Raw genomic sequence first — 24,766 nt, 5'->3', positions numbered from 1 at the left:
TTATATCATTTTATTGCGATGAAAATATACTTATATGTCGTTATTATATAATCTAAATAAGAAATTAAAAATAGAGTTAACGTAACAAATATTACCGGCGCATCTGATGATAATAATTATGGTATTATTTAACAGTATGACTTCTAATGTATTAAATGTTTATTGTTTTTACAATATTAGCCTTCTCACGCATTCACCATTTGTAAGAAAATACAAATAAGTACTATTAGTTCGTGTATTGAAAACACCACTTGATACATTTGGTTGTTTTTATTTATTTACTTGAACAATATGTTATACCTATACTAATATGTTGTATATTTCAAATTCAGTATGCACAAAAACCTTTCATAATAACTAATGTTTTATTGACAAACTTGTAATTGTTTCATATTTTGTTCCATATATATTTAAAAAAATATATTTTTCCTTAACTGTTTCAGAGCATGATATTACATATAAAAAGATATGGAGATTAATATTTTTTCCTACATTGTTAGCTCACTAGTACAATTATATTTTATTGTGTTGATGTAAGATCTGAAGTTAAAAGGGATCATTTTAGTATGAGAGTGTACATTCCAGTCAATTATGAGATCTGTTGCCTCGAGGAACATTTATAGAAATAATATTTTAATTGACTCGCTTTTTCCCCCAAAAAAACACGCAAGAAACCTTAAAATTTTTTTTGGTTCTAGAGCTATTTCATTTTTTTTCTTATTAAAATAATGCATTTTCTTACAAATTTCCATGTACTGTTTTACATTACATTCTGTACATTAATTTTATGGATATAAATTCTTCTTTGTTTATCAGTTATTTTAAGTATATAATCAACAATGATTATGTATTTATAAAATTATTTATTCTTATCCTCAAAATAAAATTTAAAACATACCGTTACCCTAACTTGTAAAACTCGTAAGTCTACAAATGGTGAACAAAGATATTTTAACATTTTCTGTTAGGATTTCAAATAATCTATCCGTGTGTATTACTTGTATATTCACATAGTGTTGCATTTTTGTTGCAAAGTATATAAAATACTACTGCCACTAAAGTAAAAATCGTTTTTACTCTCTCCTGAACAAACGTAAGTTTAGGACTTTTAGACTTAAGAGTTTTACAAGTTCGGCTGACTTACATTAGTTCCTTTATCATTTTGTATTATAATATTCCTAAAGGTGTTAAACACCAAGTTCCGCCATCTACTTATTTGTTTAATAAAATATTTATTAATTAATTTTATTTAGCATACTAACGCAATTTCCCTTATAAGCTTATAAAAAAATTGTATCCACTTTTATCAAAATTTGATATCTTATTATTAAAACGAAGAAAAAAATCTTACTAGCTGACTACTCCCAATGTACGGACATTTAAATGTCGCTTTTTTACTTCTATTCTGTATTCCAACTTATGGGGTAATATCATACAAACCAAATAATCAACATTGTATAATATCGATGTTCTAGCGCACAAATGTGTCAAGTGCAAGATTGCTAATTTATGTATTCTGTTCGATGTGTAGCCAGTTTTGCAAATACATTTGTTCTAAAACAAATGCGTAATGAAAATTGTGACAACAGTAAGTGAAATATCACTTTGAACATCTGTGGACCGTAAAGTATTGTCTTGGGTGATATGGAAAATGTACTCAACTTACTTATATGTGTACGCTAGGCTATCGATATAAAATATGTTGATATTATGCATGTACATATGTTCATTATATTATGTATGTAAGTTTTGCCATTAAAACTATTGTTATGCACAGAATTCCAATTGAAATTGTGGTGAATCGCAGCGTAGCCAACCTCCATCAAGCGGTAGATTCATTATCAACCCAAATGTCGCTGACCCCCTATGGAGGTATAGAGATTGATATTTATTGCAACAAATAGAGAAAACATTAGATTACAGCTCTTTTACTTCACAAAAGTCAACAGATGGAAGAGTTGCGCAAATTTTGAGATTCAAACATGGGCAGAATGGTAAATGTTAGTGTGTAAAGCAGCTACATAAACCAACCAATGACAGGTCCTAAGCCCTGTAAATGCCTAGAATTCTGTATTCCATTCTTGAAAATGTTTTCCCTCTCGGTTGCAATAAATGTCCAAAGTTATTTGAATCATTTGTGCTTTATTAATGTTCTGTACCAAAACATGAATGTAACTGGACTAACACACTTAACGCCTGCATAATCAATATTGTACATAAATATAATTACAAGGTAAAAACAATAGATAATTGGTTTGTCCAAAGAATCAAATTTCATAATTACAGAGTACATTGTAAATTTTTGTCAATTTGTTATGGGAGGGTAATAATGTCGACATATTTTATTTTGAGTTGCCATTAGTTGATTGGATTTTGAATATTCAGTTAAAATTATTGTGAATTCGGCTTGTAAATAATATTTATAGATCAAGTGTATATATTTAAAACAAGCTATTATGTAAATACACTAAATAATTTAAATGCTTTTTTTTTATATTAGGTCAACCAAAATACTGCAATCTGAGGATATGAAAGGAAAAAACAAACTGTAGGTAATAATAATATGTACACCGGAACCTCTATTTACACAGTGGATAAGTTCTACACTTGATTAAACTTTCATCGCTTAAGGTATCCAGAGCCCGTGTAATAATTCTATTAGTAATGAAACCGATAGTGGTTTGGCCGGATGCGCGCCGAAATAAAAAAACAAAACTAATGAGCACAAAATAAAAAGGGGTTAAAATATTTTCATGATGTATTTTATGATCACTTATCGATCGATGAGTTGAATAATTATAATGGTTTTGGGTAATTTCACCTCATGCGATTGATTTTTTTAGGCAAATGTATTTTTAATTAAAAAGTAATTTTTGATAAACATTTTTTATTTGCGGGTTAAATTCTTTTTTTAGAGTGTATATCAAACACTGGCGAATGTTTTTATGCCAAAAAGTCAATTTTTCAAATAATGAAATAATAATAATTTTCCTTTTTCCCAAACACGGTTGAGATCAATAAATCAATTTAGAAATGTTTTCAGTTTAATGAATATTAGGTATCCACCAGATATTGAGGCTACTATTCGGTATCCGGCCTGATACTGGATTCTAATTTTCATTCAAATTACATAAAAAACCAATAGTAATTCAGATTGTTAAATTAAATTGCAAATTCTTTTTTAAATTTCATTTTTGTACTGCGTTATTTTATGTAAAAAGAGGTTCTGGTGTATTTTCTTTCTGAAAATTGTATATTGAAATATACTAGCAAACAAACAAAGAGTATTTATTTTATTTTATGTCTTGTTGAAAGTGTTAATCTTAATTATTATCTATGTTGATATAATTACCATATTTGACAATAAACCGTTAATCCATAGGTTAAGTAGGATATATTATCTAATTTAATCATGTTAACACAAATTAATGCACTCCTAGATGTAGAAATTGTACTAATACCTACATATTGAGCAATTTGTTTTGTTTCAACATCAACAGTGAAAAAGAAGTTGTTTAATGTAGTAATAAAATATATAACTAATATAAATATAAGTATTGCACCCAGTATTTGAGTAGTGAACATAAAATATGACCAATAAATGTTTTGTGATTTGGGAAATTCATAAAAACTTCTTCACTTTTTTGTCTGGTTTGTTATCTCAAATTCGATACATTAAATTATAACAAAAACTTCAGAGTATAAAATTATTCATTGGAATCTGCGATATTTAGATGACTAAAATGTTTAATTTCACAATAATGTATATTGTAGTGCATTTTTTTATTGCCATTCTCAAAATGAATTAGAGGTGTGAAAAACATGTCTTATGATATTTTTAATGTGAGATTTTATTAGAAAAACACGCCTTATTAAAAATTGGATCAGTAAAACGGGTACATCATGTCAATAGTTTTTTTTATTTAGCTTTTTCTTTTTTCCATTAAATCATTTAACAAATCCGTTAACTAATAAAATATTTTTCAAATAACACGTCTTTCTACATGCATGTACTGTATTTTGCGGACGATAAGACGCATCGGACCATAAGGACGCACCCCAATTTTTGGTTTAATTTTCAGAGTGAAAAAGTGTGTCTTATGGTCTGGTCAGCAAAATATGGTAATTTATTAGACACTTAATGTTTTGTAACTATACATTCAGTGTCCAAATTTACCATTATCTAAGGACAATGAGAATTCTATGTATATTTTTTAAAACGCTCATATTCCAATGCTTACTATTTTTATTGATCAATATTTTATTTTTTTACAGTATCAATTATTTACACATTGTTTTAAAATCGCTAAAATGAAGTGATTAAAACCAATGATATTCTAAGCTGTACAATATGTTACAAGCACAAAATAGTGGCACGAATTCAAAACCAATTTATAATAAATTAACAATATTTTGAGTTTGTCTAAATGTTTATTTCACCCCTAGGGAGTTATCAGGATTAACATGTTACAACAGAGATGAAAAACGTTGAATAAAATCAATAAAAAAGAAGACATTTACTGGGCTTATTGGATGTTTAAGTTTGTAACATTCATAACTTTGTTTGAAGATCAACATTTCTTAGTTTCTTTCATCTGTTGATTTTTGTGAAGTTAAAGATTTGAAACCTTTATTAATAATGAACTAAATAATAATAAAAATATTTGAATACGGGTATGTTCTTGCAAAATGTATTCCTGATCTGTTTATTATGATCCTGATTATTATGATAACAATGTGTATTTGTCTATTTAGGGATCATTGGTTTTAACCATTTATCGTCGTCTACATTTCTGCAGAATCCCTTTCTGGCTCCCTTTCATACATACTTCATATATTTACTGTATTTTGGACGTTTACTCTTAGTAAATAGAAATTGTATTTTAAAATTCATTGTTGTTTGTTATTAGATGTTTTATTTAAATAATTTGTTTTATTAAATTTACGCTATATTATTGGATTACAACTATATTTGCCATATTATAATATGTGACATACTTAGTCCCAAGAAAAGAGTGATGCGAGTTATCTTTAAAAAAATGCAATAACATTGTGTAGATCACATTTGTTTATTTATAATATAGCCTGTTAACTATGTATATGTACAACTATCTACTTGAAAATGTGTAAATTGTTATTTCCTTTAAGTATTAATAAATAGTATTCAAAATTATTAATTTTTTTAAAAACATCCATTCTCCTTATTTTGTCAAATTTAATATTTACGGTCAGTTTAAAAAATACGATAAGTAATTTCAGGCATTTCCTAGTAAGTAAAACATCCGTAGAATCTCGCCTACATCAATAAATGTTTTTTTCGGCTCTTTTACTCTACAAAAATCAACAGATGGAAGCACTCTTCCGAATCCTTAAAAAAAATCTTCATCAGCATCATCATTACCTTTTTCACACTCAGTGGTGTATAGGGCATTGCTTTTGTAAACCAAATTCAGCATATGTAGAGTGAATGGACGGCAAAAGAACCGCTAAGAATATTTACAATGCAAATGTTGATGGATACAGAAATAGAGGAAGACCGAAAAAGACATGGCATGATTAAATCCAACGAATACTTGAGGATGGACATGTCAAAAGTCGGAATAATCAGCGTGCGTGCATGAAAAGATGTATGAATGTAGAGGAAGCGAGATATGCATGCAAAGATAGAGTAATGTGGCGTTCTATCCTCTCTGCCTGCCCTTACGGAGAAACGGCGTGATGGATTGTTTGTTTAAATTAATCCTTTTTTTTTCTGGGCATAAATGGGGTGTTTTAGAGACATAGGATGCCTAGATGGAATCCTAACTTTTTTTTTAGGAATAAGTATTTGTATTCTTGTAATTTTGAGTAACATTTTCAATGAGTTAGGAAATGGGAATCAAGTTCGGGTAAAGTAGGATTCGAACCTTGAATCTTTGATCCGTATGTCTGCGAAACTAGCCAAGGGACCATGGCCCGATTTTTAAGTATCTCATATTATTAAGGTGAATCGGGTTGTGGTCCCGTGGCTAATTTCTCGGACTCCGGACTCACGGATCAAAGGTCCGCAGTTTGAATCCCACTCTACCCCAACTTAATTCCAATTTTCTAATAGTGAGTTATTGCAACTCATTGAAAATGGCCCTTAAAATAAATCATAAAAATGCAAATATTATAAAGTTTATATTTGAAGCACTAACTTTGTGGTTATTCATTATAATAAAATAAATAAAACAACTTTGTTTTAATTAATTTTTTACTATTATTTTTTTTCCACCGACCGGTTTCAAAGCAAACAAGCTTCTTCGTCAAGCAATTGATTCCTATTTTATTTTTATCATGTTCACTAAATACTACACGTGGACCCAATAAATCAAGTCGTTTTTTCCTTACACGGGTGGTAATTTGATATCAATATTTTTGAAGTTAGACAGGAGAGGACTAAAAGAAATATTGTTTATTTTGTTATTAATTATTGTTTTCTTATTATGAATCGCTTTTTTAATTTCTAAGATTTCTAAGTTTTCTAATTTTAATATTTTATATTCAACTTGAAGTACTATTTATTTTATTATGCAAATATTACTTTAAAAAAAGGAAAAAAGTAAAGGCAAAAATTAATAGCAGGTATCAGGCTTTTCAAAATTTATTATATCTAGTGTAAACTACTTTCTATGAGTAGGGGGTTGGAACCCCCTAAACCCTCCCCCCTTCATACATTGTTGGAAAGAGAAGTGGTAAACAAGGAATTAAAATGACAGGGGAAATCAGACCGTACAGTTTATTAGTGCATTTCTATCTAAATTTTCATTTAAAAACAAAGGGGTTTGAATTTGCATCTTTGCGAAACAAGCAAGCAAGGCTTGGACGCTTTCTAGCAAAGTCTGCTTTTTACATGGTGAATGTAAAAATTTACCGTCAAACATGACAATTTGCCCAGCCATGACAATTTTGCCCACTGCCGAAATCCGTAACAAAATCAAGTTTTAAAGTGAGAAAAGTTACTGGTATCATAAAAATTACATTTGGTAAGTATATTTTGATAGTTCCATGGCAAAACTAAATATTTAGTTTACCGCCAGCTTCAGTTGATCACTTGAAATTTGAAGTTAAACTTGAAGGTCTGTTTGTGTATATCTACAAATATTGTCAAAACTTTTGTTGTTGCGGAGTTTGTGTTGAAAGGAGGCAAGTAAGTTTTATATATTTCATTGCATACAAAATAAAGACGCTATAGAACGTATTTCTGTATATCTATTTGAACAAACACAATAGATATTTAAGTGGGCAAAATTGTCTTAGATTTCTTAGCCGGTGTTTTGACAATTTTGCCCACGTCTAGGGTTGTCGCTACATACTACATTGAAAAAACATTATCCAAAAAAGTAGAAAAAAACAAAGTAGAAAATATAAATGAAAATGAAGTAAATGGCAAAAACATGATTTTAAACGAGGTAACGGGATGTTTTGTTCAAACTGGCCCATAAAAAAAAATAAGGATCGTTTTTTTTCTACATACACATTTAAAGAAAAATCGTTTTGGGGGCAAGCTCCCTTAATTACGAAAATCGCATCAGAACTGAAATGGTTTGTAAAAAATAATAAATTGGCTTATGCATAGTCAAACACGAACAAATTAAAAGGATTAGAGATAAACTCCTTTGGTTTTGTTAAAAATCCAATTATGTGCCAACCCTGGCCCACAAATCCACATTGTATAGAAAAATTGAGGAAATAGTTGACAATTTTGCCCAGCGGTTTTTTTTCATTGATTTTATAATGGTGATGCCTCAATGATGTTATTGTTTAAACATAAACAGTTTTTTTCGCCCAAAAAGTAGTAATAAACCGTATAATAAGGATGATAAAACCAAAAATAACAGTTAATTACCAAGTGGGCAAAATTGACAACAAGTGGAGATAATTTTGCCTAGCATGTTTTGTCTTCTAAAATTGCATAAATAAAAGAAAATCAAACGTTTTGTACTTGTAAAAATGCTCAGAATAATTAGTATCACTATTCAACAAAATGAATAGGAGTAGTCCTATATAAAAAAAAAGATATTGTAAAAGTTTGTTAAAACTGGGCAAAATTGTCACGTTTGACGGTATGTAATTTGTACTATGATAAATGAACAATTCTGGCTGAATATAATAAAAAAATCTGCCTGATTTTTTTATTCATTTCAACTTCATTAGGCGGGTAATGCACCAGCAACACAACCAGCTGAAGTTATTATTATCATTATAATAGTTGGATAATTTATATAGCGCCATTTTTGTAAAAATCACCTCAGTTGCTGTATTAATACAAAAATTCCGTATTACCATTATCAAAAATATATGCACTGTGGGCTTGTTGCTATAGAAAGCAACGACCAAGTTCAGCTCTACGGGAAATTGGATATAAAAAATATTTTCTTACGCTCGGTAAAAATTAGAGCATTACTGGCGGGAAGTTTCTTGAAAATGTACGAAAAAAATAGTAAAAATGATTTTAATAAAAACGAACTACTTCAAGCAACGTCATCAGTTCTTCCGAATTAAACAATGATAAGAGAGTTGTGACAAATTTCCGGTTGGTGGTAAAGTAACTGACCAATCACCAGAACTCATCTAGAAGAAGGGGCGGGGATTTGAGATATCACACGCGAAATAATTTAAAATGAACAAAACTTAAAAAAATCATTACGCTGAAAATACGATACATATTTTTTAAAAAAGGCTTACTTTATTAGTCTATTGACAAATAATAATAAAAAAATCAACTGAACTTCCTCATTATAAAAGCTATATCTTTCAGCCAATCAAAAAATAGACTGGTCCAAAAAAAATTGGTCAACATTTTAACTTTAAATGAAAAAAAATACAAATATACATATTTAAAAAAAAAAGATTATTAATAAAAATACTTAACACATTACACATTACATTGTTAATTAAAATTAAGTTTTCTGCATAAAAAATGTAACATGTTTACAATTTGTTTTTCTTAACATGTTTAATTACAGCTTACCGACGAAGATACTGTAAATTTTTGTATAAGTATACACATTTTCGTACATAAATATTATTTTATATCGTATCGTTATGTACCGATGAAGATAACGTTTGTAATAGCGGCCCAAGGTCCCGATTACAACAAAAAGTTAACAGAGTTATCTTCGATTGTCTATAAAGTAAAATCTAAATTAACATACCAAAAATGTTTATATTTGTATGAAAATTTTCATTTTCTTCGTCAGTTACCTTTAATCAAACAAAACAATATTCGTACTCTATTTTTCATACAGTAGACTTTGTTTTACTTTGTGGATAAAATTGTAGATAACTGTTAACTTCCCATTGTAATCGGGTTATAGAAAAGAAATGTACAGTAAAACTACGTTTGTCCGAACTCTAGTCATCCGGATTGCCAAATATCCAGATCTTTATCAGGAAATCAAAATAAAGGAAAAGTTTTAAATTCATATTTAATTGTGCAATTAACTTTGCTGGACATGTTTACGTGAGTTTTTGATGTGATTCCAATTCGCTGTATTATTTTAAAAGCAATAACATCAGATACTCAATAATCCGGATGATTTGAGTTTTACGGCAATATAAAAAAAACAGGGGAAGTAGAGTTTTAAGGATATAATCATGGAATTATATTATACCAGAAGGCGCGTAGAATCAAGTTTGCATTCATCGCACTGTGTGCAAAAATTTCCACAACATCCCACCTGCATGCATGCGTGAAGTGGCCACGTAATGTTGCTAAACCGCGAACAATATATTATCATAACACAAATATAAGATAATTTTGTGCTATGTTATGTTATGTTTTACCACAAAAAATATTTTGCTGACTGGATTATAAAAAAAAACCGGTTTTATTAAGCAAACGTAAAAAAAAACACCAAATAATCATTTAGGAATTAAGTAAAATTTATACAAATATTATACTAAGGCTTATTAATAAAAAGCTGAGTAAAAAAATTCAAATTTGTCTACCCTGGCAATTTTAACAAAATGTCCACCTTGTTTTATTTACAGACGGTAAAATAATCGAATCCTTGAATAATATTATTTGTGAGTTCGCTACTTACACATGAAATGTGATCCCACCCTATTCCCTTTTAATCCTAGTAGTATTTTGACACTTAAAAACGACACATAAAAGGCGTAATTGAATTTAAATATGTTGACGTTATGTTTATGTTGTCAAATAAAACAAAATGGCCACCAATTGGTTGCTAACCAACAAACCAACATTGCTTGCGTTCTATGAAACATAGTGATAAGGGCTTCTCTCTAAGTTAAGCATTATTACTCTGAGGTTTTACCTCTTATGTTTATTGTAAAAAAATAAAATGTTTCTGGTTCCTAAAAGTGGCCGAGGAAGGTGCATTTTTTTATAAAAAGGAGAGCTGGCATCTTTAAACAGGAAAGAAATTGTTGAAGAATAAAAATATTAATATCCAAATATTTATATTCTTAATTAATATAATATCACAATATATTTTTAATACCACAATACGAATATCTAAATCACAGTGATATTATTAAGGGTCAATTAAAGTGTACAAATATTGTAAAGTATCCACAGCCTTTTGAATGCTTCATGTTTGATAGGTGCAAATTATTGCAATCGTAAGAAAAATGTGTGATATTGTTAGGATAAAAATTAACATACCATCGGTGTCGTATAGTGTTATTTTGCAAGAAAAATAAACCATTATATGAATGAGCAATATAACATTAACGATTTTATAATAATTATAAAGTATGTATTATGAAAAAGTGAAAGTAATCTACCCATCTGCAACGGGAATAGCGGGCAGGTACTTGTGAGAGTTATAATTTATTATTATGAAGAAGTCAGAGCTTGGAGTATACGATTGCGGATGTAAATATTTATAATTTCTGCAGTATTCGTTTAGCACTTGGCTGGGAAAGTGTTTAATTTGATCTGTGCCTTAATTTAAAAGCTCTTCTAAATAAAAAATTAAAACGCCCGCAAGTGCACATGTTTTTATGAAGTTTTGTTTTATTTTTCAATAACTATCGTTTAGTATGGATTCCGGTGGCGAAATAATTTTAATAACAGGTAACCTACATTATTATTTGTAATTATTTAATTTTAGTGTCATAATTTATAAATGAGATAAACAATGGGGCTGATATTAAAATGTAAAAGAGAATGAAGAGAAAATAAAATAATATCGTGGGTAAAGAAAAAAACGTAGATTTATTTATCACTTAACACGCTATTTTTATATGAGGTACTGCCGATTTCGAATTTCGATCTAGATGCCAAAATCTCATGATTTTTATTTTTAAACACACTTTTAGACTTTGTAAGTGATACAACTGCAATTATAATGAATGATTGTTTAAATAATATAATAAAGAGGTATAATAAGATTAAATATTATAATGTCCATCAAGTATAATATAAATAAAACATGCAACATTTGAAAACAATTTCAGATCTTTACAAAGTTTTGGAAGAATCAAGTATGTATTAGGTTTTTTTAATATTTATTGGAAAAAATCTTGACAAAATAAGTATAAAATTACAAAATAGTAGGTACATACATAATTAATAATAACGTTTCTACCTCTTTAATAGAGTGAAAACTCGTGTTTAGAGAGAGAGTTCTTTTAACATTTATTTTTATACATATATTTATTTAGTATCCATACACATGTATATTTTATTTTATTTACATTTTATTTTTACTGTCTAAAATAGATTTTTTATATAAGTTATTATATTCTAAAATATACAAAATTTTTCACTGTATGGAGTTTAGGCTAGGGTGGGTCTCAAGTGTTTAAATTTTTTTTTAAATGTTTTAATATTTGATGTTGAATTTAAGATTTCTGGAAGATTGTTATTTTTTTTTCCCAACATATGAATAATGATTTAAAGATGCAGTTGTATTGCATCTGTGTAAAGTTAAATTATTTGGAAATCTAGAGTTTCGAGAATTTTGCAAATTAGTGGGTTTTAATTATTATTACATAAATTGGAATGATAACATAGAACTATAAATTCTATGTATACTAGTATTGAAACAAATACGCATTTGTGAAATAAACAAATAATACATAAATTAATATGGCGGTACGCGCTCTGATTTCCAATAATATTTTTTACATTAGGTTTATCGTATTATCTCCGATTTAATAAAAAAAACTGTGAATGTTAAAGCTGATTTGCATAATGAATTATCATAGTTGTAATATATAAAATTTGTTTACACTTGATTGTGTCCGCAAAACGCATTTCTTCACCAATAATTGATTGACTAATGAAACCTCTAATAAAAGCAAAAGTTATAATTAGTTTCCCAATTACGAAGAAACTATCTGGTTTTAAACACGTCACCACAAATTATTAATCGCCCTTAGGTGGGTATTTGGTATTAATCACATAACGTTATTAGTTTACATTTTCGATACGCATATTCAGCGAATTGTTGGGATTAGTCAAAAACGATGATCGAATAAGTACAGATAGGTACCAAGCAATTGGTGATGAAAAAGATCTACGAGGAAAGAAAAATAACCGGGAAATAACAACAACCCTCAAAGATTTTCGAAGGAACTGAAAAATTCTAAAGAAAGCAGCAAGAAATTAATGTTCTTAAAGAAAGATTCTTACCTGATGACAACAAAATCTGTCAGTGTAAAAATCACGGGTATAGGGACGAGGTTGTAATTTTTTTTAAAGTTCGAGATTAGCAATTAGCAAAAATTGACAAATCTGTTTTCCTTCCATACTTTTATTTTTATTTGCTTTTTATATATTTTGATATTTTTATGTTTTTTTCATTATGTATTATTTAATTTAGCACTCAATCTTATTTGGCATATAATTTATTACTCATATTTCTTACTAATGTATAGTGAGTTTATAGAAACCATATCTCAATTATAATTTCAATTATATTTTTATATATATATTCCTTTTCTATTGATTTCAATGATACTGTTATTTTATATATTTGATTATGTATGAATCTAAATTTGTATAATTTATAATTTGCATTTTAATATTTATGCCTGATTATCTTCTTTAAATTGTATTCTTTGGAATTTTATTATTTATTACTTATACCGTTTTTTTCTGGATTATTATTATATTGCATCACATGTCATTATATTTGAATCTAATTAATTTTACTATGCTCTTTTTATTGTTATTTCTAATGGCTTGACACGGGCATAGCCTAAAAGTCTTAATAAGTTCATTTATATTTAAATGAGTGTAATTTTGAATGAACAAGTAAATAAAATAAATAAACAAATAAAGAGTATATTTCGACTGCTCCAAGGAAGAAGGCAGTAACTCCGAAATTAAGGTTTTTGACTTACTTCCATTTCTGAAGGTTATAAATCATTGTCTTCTTTCCAAGAAGACTTTCATTACTCTATCACTTTTAACTTGGTAAATAAATTAATATAAAAAATAATTGTATGTCAAAAAGCAATTTTTTTTCATAGAATAAAGAAGTAAGTTGATTTACTTCCTTACTCTCCGGGAAATATTTTTCGTCTATGGTTGTAAGTCAGACTTACTTTCTTCTTCGATCGATAAATAATAATGTCGATAAAACTTTATTATTTGAAATTTGACAGGTTAAATTGCTGGTTGAATTGCTGATTGGTTTGCTAAGTTTGCTTCAGTTTTACTAACTTGTCTCGAGTAATTAGTGTATTGTGTTTCGATTGAGAATAGAGAGAAATATGTACACTGTGGTGTGTTAAAAATGGGTATATCAAGTAGAACAGCCAAAATAATAATGATGTATCTTAATGAGGAAACGGGAATGTTCTACGATGCTACTGATACAACAGTTGTACGATGGAATGCCTATCACTGTGTATTGCATCGATAGTCAATTGTAGATACATACCTACTTAGTAACATGAAAAATTTATATGTCGGTTTTATTAATGATTTATTTTATTATACAGAGTTCAGAAGATTCAGTTGATATTGTGGGTTCCGTAATAGGTATATCTTCTGTTCGGAAAGAAAAATGACACCAACATATAAAAATGTGCGCAAACGCACAAAAAACCCCACCTGGCCTTGAATAGTTTTATTTATTAGGATTTTCGAAAATATCATAAATTTGGGTGGTTTTTATGTTAATAATTGATATCTTTTTCATTTTTTAAAATAAAATAGCTCATTGAAAGTTTAATAATTTGTTTGATTTTCTCTGGAATAGAGAAGTAAATCAACATACTACACATAGCTGAAATACGAATTCCGAAGAAAACAGCACTTCGTCCCAAAACACAAGAAAATAGTAGGAATTCTAATAAAGTACTAGATTACTTAGAAAGTGTAGACCAATAATATATTTTTACAATTTTTAAAAACTTATGAATCCTGACCCAAGAATATGGAAAAAAAACAAACTTTCAATTTGCTTTTCTGTAAAACTATCTTTTATGACTTAGTGCTGTCTTCCTTGGAGCAGTCGATTTATTAATGCTTTATTAAGTAAGTTCTTAAGTAAGTATAACATCTTTTAAAGTTACATTTTTCATCAACATATATGATGGATTTATTCACTATTACTTCTTAATAATAAACTGAGGCAATTACATATTCGTAAAGCACTAATTATTAACAGAATTATTTATATATTTATTAATAGGGGATATTTAATAAAAATTATCCTCATTCATCATAAGCGGTAAACCTTGGGTCAAAATTTGTTAACATTTACCTTAAATATAGTATACGGACATATTTAAAAAATATTAGAGGTGGGAAGAATAATAGAAAAAAACATTTTCGATGTGGGTAAGATTAATTTAGTATTTAATTCCGTAGGAGGCGCGGGGTTCCTGGGACAACACATAGTTCGAGAGCTCCAATTACGGCAATCGGGTATTACGGAGATACGAATTCTAGATTTGGCCCCTTATCGTAACTACCTGGGTAAGTTAACATGAACTCACCATGAATTGTAAATTTCGTAAGTTTCAAACAATCCAAACTTGCTCAGTGAGTAGTTTTAGAAATTTGATAGACGTTATTAAAATGACGTGTAACCAAATATAGTAATAAATAAACGCTGTTCTGCAACACTGAAAGGTAAATTGATTTGTAGTTACGAGGGTAAGGTGAAAAGTTTTTGGCCTGACCCAGAGATAGCGTTGCAATCAGCAAAAAAAAATGTTGCCTGTCTGGGTGCACGTGTCATTAGTTCGTATGACAAGTTTTAACTTGTTCTCTTTAGTAGTTTGCTCACACGAATTTTTGCAGTGGACGTCTTGCGTGTTTTTCGTTAAAATGGATAAACTTGAATATCGTGCGGTAATAAAATTCTTCGTTTTGGATGGATTAACCCCTAAGGAAATTCATCCAAAGTTGACAAAAGTTTACGGGGACTTTGCTCCTTCCATGTCAACCCTTAAGAAGTAGGCAGCTGAATTTGACCCGCGTGAAGGACGGCCAAAAACCGCCACCACATCGGAAACCATCGAAAAGGTGCATGATATCATGTTGGACGATAGGCGAGTGAAGATGAATGCGATAGTTGAGGCTGTAGGGATACCGGAAAAAAGGGTGCAAAACATATTGCACAAAGAATCAAGGACGCGAAAGCTCTGCGCGAGATGGGTGCCGCATTTGCTGAATGCTGATCAAAAGCAAATGCGCAAACGACTTTCGCAGCAATGTTTGGACCGATTCAATAAGGATCCAACCGATTTTGTGTGACGATTTGTCACCATGGATGAGACATGGATCCACCACTACACGCCAGAAACGAAACAGCAGTCCAAGCAGTGGGTGGAAGCCGGTAGTTCAGCGCAAGAAAAATAAAACCATTTTTTAATTGAAAATCGCAGTCTTTCATTGTCAGGCAGTGAACTTTTCACCTTACCCTCGTAACGGTATCTTTGGCACTGACGCGTAATAAAAAGACACGTTATTTCTTTACAAACTCAATTTTAGATTTAGCAAATATCGCGTAGTCCTCAACAATAAAAAAAAATGAAACAGCAAATCAAGATACACATGGAAACATACGCATGAGAAATAAATGCATATTTGCTTGGTTCATATTTCTGTACAAATTGTTACCATAGCGACGACGCTGGCAGTCAGCATGCATTCTTTCTCATAAATGTACTTTAAACTTGACCGTCAGTGTGCTTTTTTTTATCATTAATTTACATTAAAATGGAGAAAAATGTACTTTTAAAATCATTGATATATGTATACACTAAATGCAGCAGTAAGCACCCGCCTTGTGTTCCATTCAATTTAAGTTTCGGAACCTTACTTGTAGTAAGTAAATGTGAGCAAGCGTTTAAACGCGCGACATACAGCTTAAGCACAGTAAACTAGCATAGACAGATAGTCTTTTTTACTCTACTACGCGTTTTGCACGGCAATTTTGGCGCGACAACGCTTACTTTTCAGAACATAATTTCAAACTATCGTTCTACGAAGCATCCTCTCTATTTAATTTTACCTCAGTGTTTGAAATATGACTTTTTTTCTTTTTATTCAATAAATTGGACTGTATTTACAAATGAAAAAAAAATCTGTTCTGTTTTCAGTTGCAGTGTATGTATTTAAGCATTTTCTCATCACAGGAAATGGCAGTTTTCTGCGTAGCGTCACGCTTGGAAACGGTGAAAATCCGTTAGAGTAGCGTTAAAGAAAGAAGACAAAGGAAAAAAGTACAGCAATCTACTACGCGTTTGTAACATGTCTATTTCATTATACGCCAATGGCTGAAAGCTAGTGTCGTATCTATGGTAACGAGTTAGACAGTAATAAATAAAAACTAAGGAAATCGCTTTCTTTATTTTCATAATTTGGTATTTATTTTCTTTCAATGAAGAAGTTTAGTGCAACGGGAAATTGGATATTATAAAAGTTTTCTTATGCTCAGTAGGCAAAAATTTCTTAGAAATGTATGAAAAAAGAATTAAAACGATTTTAATAAAGACGAACCGCTTGCTTTGAACGACGCGACGTCACTAATTCTTCCGAATCAACCAATAATAGTGTTGCGATAGATTTCCGGTTTACGGGAAGGCAATTCACCAATCAGCAGAACTCACCGAAGAGAACTTGTGACGTCACACGCGGAGTAATTTCAAAAGTATAAAACTTAAAAAAATCATAGCGCCGATAATACGATACATAAAACAATTTAAAACAAAATTTTGACTCGGTTTAATAGGCTATTAACAAATTAGAAAAAAACCACTTGACTTCCTCATTGTTGAGGGGTTTGCAATATTTGAGAGTTCTTAGATGCACATTGATCCGCAATATAATCTCTGGCTGTGCAGTACATAACTACAACAAGAATCACGTTCTATTATTTATAAACTGATGGTTGAGAGAACACAGAAGTTTCTATTACCTGTTCATGAGAGAGTATGGATACTACCCATTGCAATACCCATCATTGTTCCTATAAGGTATGCTCGGTGTCACAAGTTTGCGGGACAGAAGGAGCATGGCCGCGCTTATTGTGTCCTTTAAACTTCTGAACGGATTAATTTACAATCCCAACATTTTGGAGCGCATAAAATTATACGAGATGTACCGAGCAACTATTTAAGAGCTAAGCAACACAGAGCATGTTCTTCCTGAATGCAGGACAAATTTACCGTTGATGATGCCTGTGGGGAGAATGATTGGTATATTGAACAGCCTACCGAGAGAGGTGGATCTTTTCCATGCTGGGATATTACCAGTTTTATAATCTTCCTCTCTAACTTTGCATCATAATATGTATTATTGACTTATTCGTCTTTGTTAACTATTATTTTTCTAGATGGACCTTAATAATCTATTGCGCAGTTTTTTAAACATGTTTTTGTAATTACCTGTAATTTATGAACAGTGTAATCGTCAGTGGTGCTGTATTGTTGTGCGGAAAAGATTTTAATAATATAAACACATTAAAATATCTTTACACATCTCTTGTTAGAAGCCAATTAGATTATAATTCTCCAATATGGTCACCTTATCAAATCACTTTCTCAGATTCTATTGAGAGAATTCAGAATAAATTTCTTAGATATATTAATTTTAAGATGGGTTTTTCTACTAATCAATTAAATTATAACAAAATTTTAGACTCTCTTAAATTAACTAAATTGCAAGAACGAAGAACATCGACCGATCTTATGACTTTATATAAAATAATAAAACCAATGTTTGATACCCCTGATCTACTGAAATTGATTTCATTCTATGTACCACCTAGATTAAGCAGAACATCTACAATATTTTATTGTCAAAATTCTCGAACGGTAGCTCAATATAACTCACCTATTGTTAGATTACAGAATACCGGGAATGAATATGCATCACATTTTGATATATTTAGTTTATCTCTGCCTAACTTAAAAAATAAAGTGACCAACATATTTTTATCAAAAAGAGCAAATCATCTTCAGAAGATTGGGTTGGAATAGTTATAATTTGATTGATTAATGTATTTTGTTATTGTATAATTTCTTTAAAATATGTATGTATTTCAAGTAATTAATAATGTGTACAGTACGAGTATATTAATATTTCATACTGGATTTTTTTTATTTTTAATATTTTTATTTCTAAGCACTCTTTATACCACATATATGTAAATGGCAGAAATGCCGTATATAAATAAATAAATTGTACAGTTAGATAAATAAATAAATGTAAAATATGTAAAAGTGACCACCTTCCATAAGCTAAAATTACTGAAAATTTACTAACCAGTTTTCGTATATTTTAATTTCCCAGGTCATAAAGAAGTTAAACCTGTCGTTTCCATAGTGGGGAATATTTCAGATCGCCAATCTATAGAGGGAGCTTTTCATGGAGTCACATGTGTTATCCACTGCGCAGCACACGTTTCATACGAATATCCTCCCAATAAACACGAACTGCACAAAAATAATATCGAAGGCAGGTATTCCAAAACTTAACCAAGAAAAAAAAGACAAACAGTTTTAATTTGGTATCAAATAAATAAACATTAGATTTATGGTGTAATAGAACTAGAATCCTCGATGAGTGTTTTTGACTCAATAGCTATTTTAAGGTCAAACTTCGGTAATTTTTAAATAAAAAATTTAAGGTTAAAAATTCTTAAAAAGTATATCTAGAGGTGAGAAGTCCGCTTTATAGTGATACGGTTGGCGCAATAACCTGCCAAGCTTGAGGGTTCCGAGTTGGATTCCTGGCAAGCTTGACATGAATCGGGTTGTGGTGCCGTGGCTAGTTTTACGGACTCATGGATCAGAGGTCCGAGGTTTGAATCCTACTCTACCCCAACCTTGATTTCCATATCTGAAAATCAAATAGTGAGTTATTTATAGCTCGTTAAAAATGGCCCCGAAAGTTGGAATATGAAACATGAACGCAAATACTTATTTTTTCTTAAAAAAATATATTGGTTTAAAAGGTAGTTTTACCTTTACGCAACAGATGATAGAAATAATCAAAATTTGGAGTACCAATGAAGTGCCCTAAGCACTGTCAGGTGGGTATAAATAATAAAAAATAATGAGATAGGAGGCTATTTTTCCATCCCTCATTCTGTAACTAATTAGTTTCTTAAATTCATTCGTATCGTATAAGAGGGAACGAGAGCGAAATACGATTTTGATTGCGTAAGAGTGAGATGGATATATGAGGAACGTACGAACTTACGAAATGAAATTGTGATACAATAAGCCTGCTGCTTCATCTAATGATGTTTGGCATGAAATTATGTATATTCTCAATTTCACTGTTTTATTTTCTATTTGACATGTACTCTTTAATATTGTTATTTCGTGATATAAAGTTTACGCTTGATATTTTTACAGGAAAGCGTATTTTCGTTATGCACGAATGACAATAAACTTAACAGTTGAACTTAAATGTACAAAATGAATAAAACGGTAAACTTACAATAACATTATGTAAATGGAGAAATTTTGAATAAATTTAAAGAATAGTTTATTTTATGGATGTGAAATTGGCACAACAATAAATAATTTGTGGTAACTTTAATAAAAACAAAAAAAAAATTGTGACTTCTTAAACTCTATCTAAAAACATTTGACGATTTAAGGTGTTGTATAAAAAAAAGCGGAATTTTGAGTTTAGACAGAACCAGTAAAATGGTTTTAATAACAAAGGTAAAGAAGTAAAATAAAGCGAAATGAATATGTTGTGTTAAGATTGTGATTCTTTTTTAATTACTGTCAGTAAATTATTAATTGATTTTGTGTCAATTCTGATATGGGTTTTATGATTGAAGTGGATATTTGAATGCAAAAAAACAAAAAATCATATGTAAAGATTGAAAATCGTTTAGTAATTTAATTATGATTCTAATAATTAGTATTTAATTGAACAAGTTAAATAATATTGTAAAATGATTTATTGCGTAATGATAAAGAATAACTGAAATGATAGGTAATTGAATTGCATCGCTTTCAGGAACACAGAACGTAGTTTCTCTGTGCCAAGAGAATAATGTAACTAGGTTGATATTCACGAGCTCGGCGGAGGTATCCATTGTACCCTACCTAGGGTCGACCTGTATAACGATTATCGTCAACCAGACAGAGAAGAGGGCGCTGCCTCCTTCCGACCGAGGGACTTTCACTCTACCCGGATATGCAGCCTCGAAACTTAAGGCTGAATTGATGGTTTTGGAGGCGAACGGCTCTGAAACAAGTAACTCGAATTTTCTTATAATTGTTTCGTTAATTACAACTCCCTTTCGCAGGTACTAAACACTTTGATAATGCCATTCAATACCATTTGTTGGAAGGGAGAGATTCGAAGCATATTGGGAACATGGACATCGTAGTGGAATATTTAGTAACGGTACATAAAAAGTTTTGTTGGACATTTTATTTTTATTTAGAGCTTTTAGTTATATGGGTTGTATTACTTAATTTATTGCGTTTTTAATGTTTACTTCGGGCGTCGCACATAGGAGTATTTCCGGGTGAAAAGCGGGCGAAAGTAAAAAATATTAAAATCGTTAATTACAAAAATCACCATTTGATCACGAAGTCAACTAAAATCATGGCATGGAATCGTCCCCTACAACCCTCTCTCTTACCATCTCTGCATGCCACGTTAGTTGTAACCCGAGCGTTGTGGCGATCGTACACGCCGTCAGTTTTTATTTGTTATTCAGAGCGTTACGTAACATATTGTCTGTCGTTTAGTTTTTGTTGTACCACTATGTTTTTCTAATGGGAAAAAATGGTAAAGGTACATATTTAAAAAAAAAATATTTTTTAGTTTTTTTATAGTACTCGTATATTATATATTTTGATAATAAAAAACCGAAAAGTAGTCAGTATTTTTTTTGTTTTATTTCGAAAACTGGTGAATATGTTTATTTGCTGGGCTGTGCTGGGCAACCAAACCCTTACCATAGATAAATATAGTTCTTACTTGTACTGGATTAGTAAAAAACCTTCCGCATGTTTCCGCTTTTTCGTAAAAAAAATAAAAAGGTGTATCAAAGAAATTAAAATTTTTGTGACAGTATTATTCTTCTTTTGTTGACAGAGACAGACGAGACAATAGAAAACATTAGAAAAGAGACATAAAATTACATGTTTGACATTATGAAAAGATGAAGTATTCAGAAAAAAAACTTATAAAACATACAAAATGTCTTAGTGAAAATCTTTTGATTCTAAGGCGTTCATTAAAAAATGTTAGATACAATTTTACAAAAAAAGTAGGCAGCTGTAACAAAAAAAGAAATGTCTTTCGAATTGTGTTTCATTGCCAACCAATAAATTATTTAAACTAGGCCGAACCACAAAAGATTTCGCGGAAATTTATGCGAAAGTAGAAAGCGACGAAAAACGAAAGATTTGAATGAAAATGTTTCAACTGATAAATTGAGCCATACAACTATTATGAGTTAACAATCTGCCGGGCACAGTGAGGTTTCAAAACTGTATAAAAAGTATAAAAAAAATATTTACTCTGCAAAAGCCAAAAATTTGCACACAAACTCACCCCATCTGAAGCATTAGGAATATTTGTAGAAGCTGATTTGACCAGAAAACAATGAGAAATCATTGAAGGTACTAGAAAATAAATATAAGAGGTTTTTAAGGCACTCCCTGTAGAAGAACTTGAAAAACTTGAATTGCTTACGAAATGAGGTTGTGACGGATCCAAACAACAACAGTTTAAACAAAAATTCTAGAATAATATATACAGTGACGCTATTTTTTTCAAAGCTCACTAGTCTCTACAAAACTCCAAACAACTGTTAATGATAAAAAAGCAGTATTTTCGTAGAACCCTTGCTTTTCCACGGCAAGATAAATTTACTCTTGCCCGAATCAGCAGATAAAGATAGCGGAGAAGAAGATTCTGGATTTTTGCTTGTGTTTGTGCTTTTGAAATACATACCAAAATTAAACTTCAAAATTACCTATTTTTTGTTTACTTAAATTATGGAACCCGAGTACATAATTAACCCTTGAAAGTATGTTATATTTGTGTTTAGTTAAGAGAATGAATATAAAACCATTTATTGGTTTATTTTTAAAACATATTATGCCATAAAACCCCAATAAATAATTTCGCGCACTTTTTGATTGGTAATACTCCTCTGTGCGTCGCTTAATATATTATTAACATTTGTTGCAAAATTGAAGCATTTCTAATAATTTGTTGAAATAATATTGAATCTCTCCATCATGTTTAAAGAAATAAAATAAACAGAGTATTACTTTGCAACTTGAAATCTGCGTTGCTGGAAATTTAAAAATAAAAACTTTCCCATAACCAAAAATGTTTTTTGACGAGATGTTATTTTATTTTGGGAAAATAATAAAATTTAACCAACAATGCGAAACAGGGGATAAAAAAAAGATAAGATTACCAATGAGGAGAAAAACAGAATTTCAAAACTCATTGTACAAGGGATGGAAGTTACCTGAAGGAATAAAGGAGATAGAAAAGATCGAAATATTTCAAATTAATTTGAAAAAATATGTAATTGAGAAATTTTGATAAAAAAATTGTAATGTTGTTAAAAGTTTATATAAGTTCTTAATATATTATGAACTAACTTAATAAAGCATAAATAAATAAATAATACTTTAAAAATAATATTTACACTTTTAACACAAAATGTCTATATTTGCATTTTTTATAATTTGCAGCCCTAATCTCGTTCTATTTTGTTTTCAGAAAATGGCTCTAAATTGAAAACAGTAGCTCTCCGACCGCCTTTCACTTACGGAGAAGGCGATTCAAATTTCATCACGCCAATAATCAGCATATCGCACCGAATGGGCGGCAAGCTCCCCAGAATAGCCGGGGCGGGAGGGAAGCAGCAAATCGTCTATGCGGGAAACGTCGCGTGGGGACACGTCTGCGCCATGAATGCTCTACTTCGCGAGGACGAAACCGTCTCCGGCATGCCCGTGTTCGTCACAGACGACACCGCCGTGGGCGATACGACGCGACTAGTCGAGAAGCTAACCAGAGAACCTCGCAGCAAGGAGCCCCTATGCAGGCAAACTTGGTGGTCAATCCCTCTACTTCTCTCCTTACTCGTCGCTTTCATCGTCCAGACTCTATCGAAGGTTCTGGGCGTCAAGCTCCCGATCAGTCCGCAAGCCCAGGTGTCTTATCTCGGGTCCTTCATATTGTTCAGTAGACTCAGGGCGTCCATTCGCATGGGCTACACACCCCTGTATAGCGAGGAAGAAGCCACCAATTTGTCTTCTAAATTCTATGTCAACTACTATAAGAAACTGGACAGTGAAAGTGAAAACAAATTAAAATAGATTTTTGTAACTTTTTGTAACTATCACTCGATATAAGGGTAAATCATTTTACTTTTAAATAACCATTATATTATTCCAATAACAGCAAACCTTGAAAATTTTAAGTATAATAAATATTATAAAAATCTTTAAGCGTTAACTTGACACCGAATAGAAGCCTTTCTCGCAATGCACCCTTTGAATGGCAAACATAATACGCATAACCGTTGTTAACGAAAAGGCGGACTGTAAATGAAAATCGAATTTCATTCAGTTTTGTTATTGGGAAATATTTAAGAAAGGATAGGAATATGGAATGAACCTTTAATATAATCTGAATGTTCTTCAATTTCTGGCACTGGATCACAAAATGAACTATAAAATGAGACAGTGTTTTCCACGACGCGCGACGATTCCAACCACTATTTATCCGATTTTATGTGAAGTCAAAAATGTTGTTTTGTTTTAATTCTGAATCCGAATTTTCTAATTTTGAATATCTTCTATCTTGAGGTTAGGTAGGTACCATAAGGATGGGTCAAAGGAAGGGTGGGAACGAAAGGTAATCGGCCAGGAATAGTATCGATAAATGCTGTTATTTACTTAACAACCGTAGCGAAAAAAAGAAAATGAAGGATGTAGACACCCAAAGTGCGAATGATAATATGGTCAGATGATATTTCATGGCCGTCGTCATCTGTTAGCGCTAACACTCTTATTTTCTCAGCTATCATAATAGATCATAAATAATGCATTTAGCCATGAGTTGCTATTATTTTGTTACAAATACAATTATTCAGTGCTACGAAAACATTTTGTTGCAAAATTTATTCGTTAATTTATTCCCAAACCTTTAGATTATTACATTACATTTTGAACCCTAAATTATTCACGAATGAACAATAGTTTTTTTATGGAAGCCATCATAAATAATACATTTACTTCCTAAATAATGGATCAGTCCGAATACGAGAAACAAAACTCAAAGTTGATTAAT

General features: G+C 30.5%; 1 protein-coding gene across 1 annotated transcript; it reads left to right on the top strand.

Annotated features, from left to right (window-relative positions):
• The first annotated feature begins 10,992 nt into the window (after nt 1–10,992).
• Nucleotides 10,993–24,399, top strand: LOC148279805 (3 beta-hydroxysteroid dehydrogenase/Delta 5-->4-isomerase type 2). The gene is made up of 5 exons (XM_088229376.1): nt 10,993–11,071; nt 14,825–14,932; nt 18,758–18,922; nt 20,447–20,686; nt 23,189–24,399. The coding sequence occupies exons 1-5, from the start codon at nt 11,038–11,040 to the stop codon at nt 23,788–23,790; spliced, it is 1,149 nt and encodes a 382-aa protein (XP_088085502.1). The 5' UTR covers nt 10,993–11,037; the 3' UTR covers nt 23,791–24,399.
• The last annotated feature ends 367 nt before the right edge of the window (nt 24,400–24,766 follow it).

This window comes from Micrasema longulum, unplaced genomic scaffold, assembly GCF_059751315.1.
Source record: "Micrasema longulum isolate JH-2025_06_02 unplaced genomic scaffold, ASM5975131v1 h1tg000663l, whole genome shotgun sequence".
Lineage (NCBI taxonomy): Eukaryota > Metazoa > Arthropoda > Insecta > Trichoptera > Brachycentridae > Micrasema > Micrasema longulum.
This window is presented reverse-complemented; position numbering and strand designations above follow the sequence as displayed.

Coding starts and splice junctions, on each gene's coding strand:
- LOC148279805 (XM_088229376.1), top strand. CDS start 11,038: ATGGATTCCGGTGGCGAAATAATTTTAATAACAG. Junction 18,923..20,446: donor GCACAAAAATAATATCGAAG/GCAGGTATTCCA, acceptor CATCGCTTTCAG/GAACACAGAACGTAGTTTCT. Junction 20,687..23,188: donor GGCGAACGGCTCTGAAACAA/GTAACTCGAATT, acceptor TTTTGTTTTCAG/AAAATGGCTCTAAATTGAAA.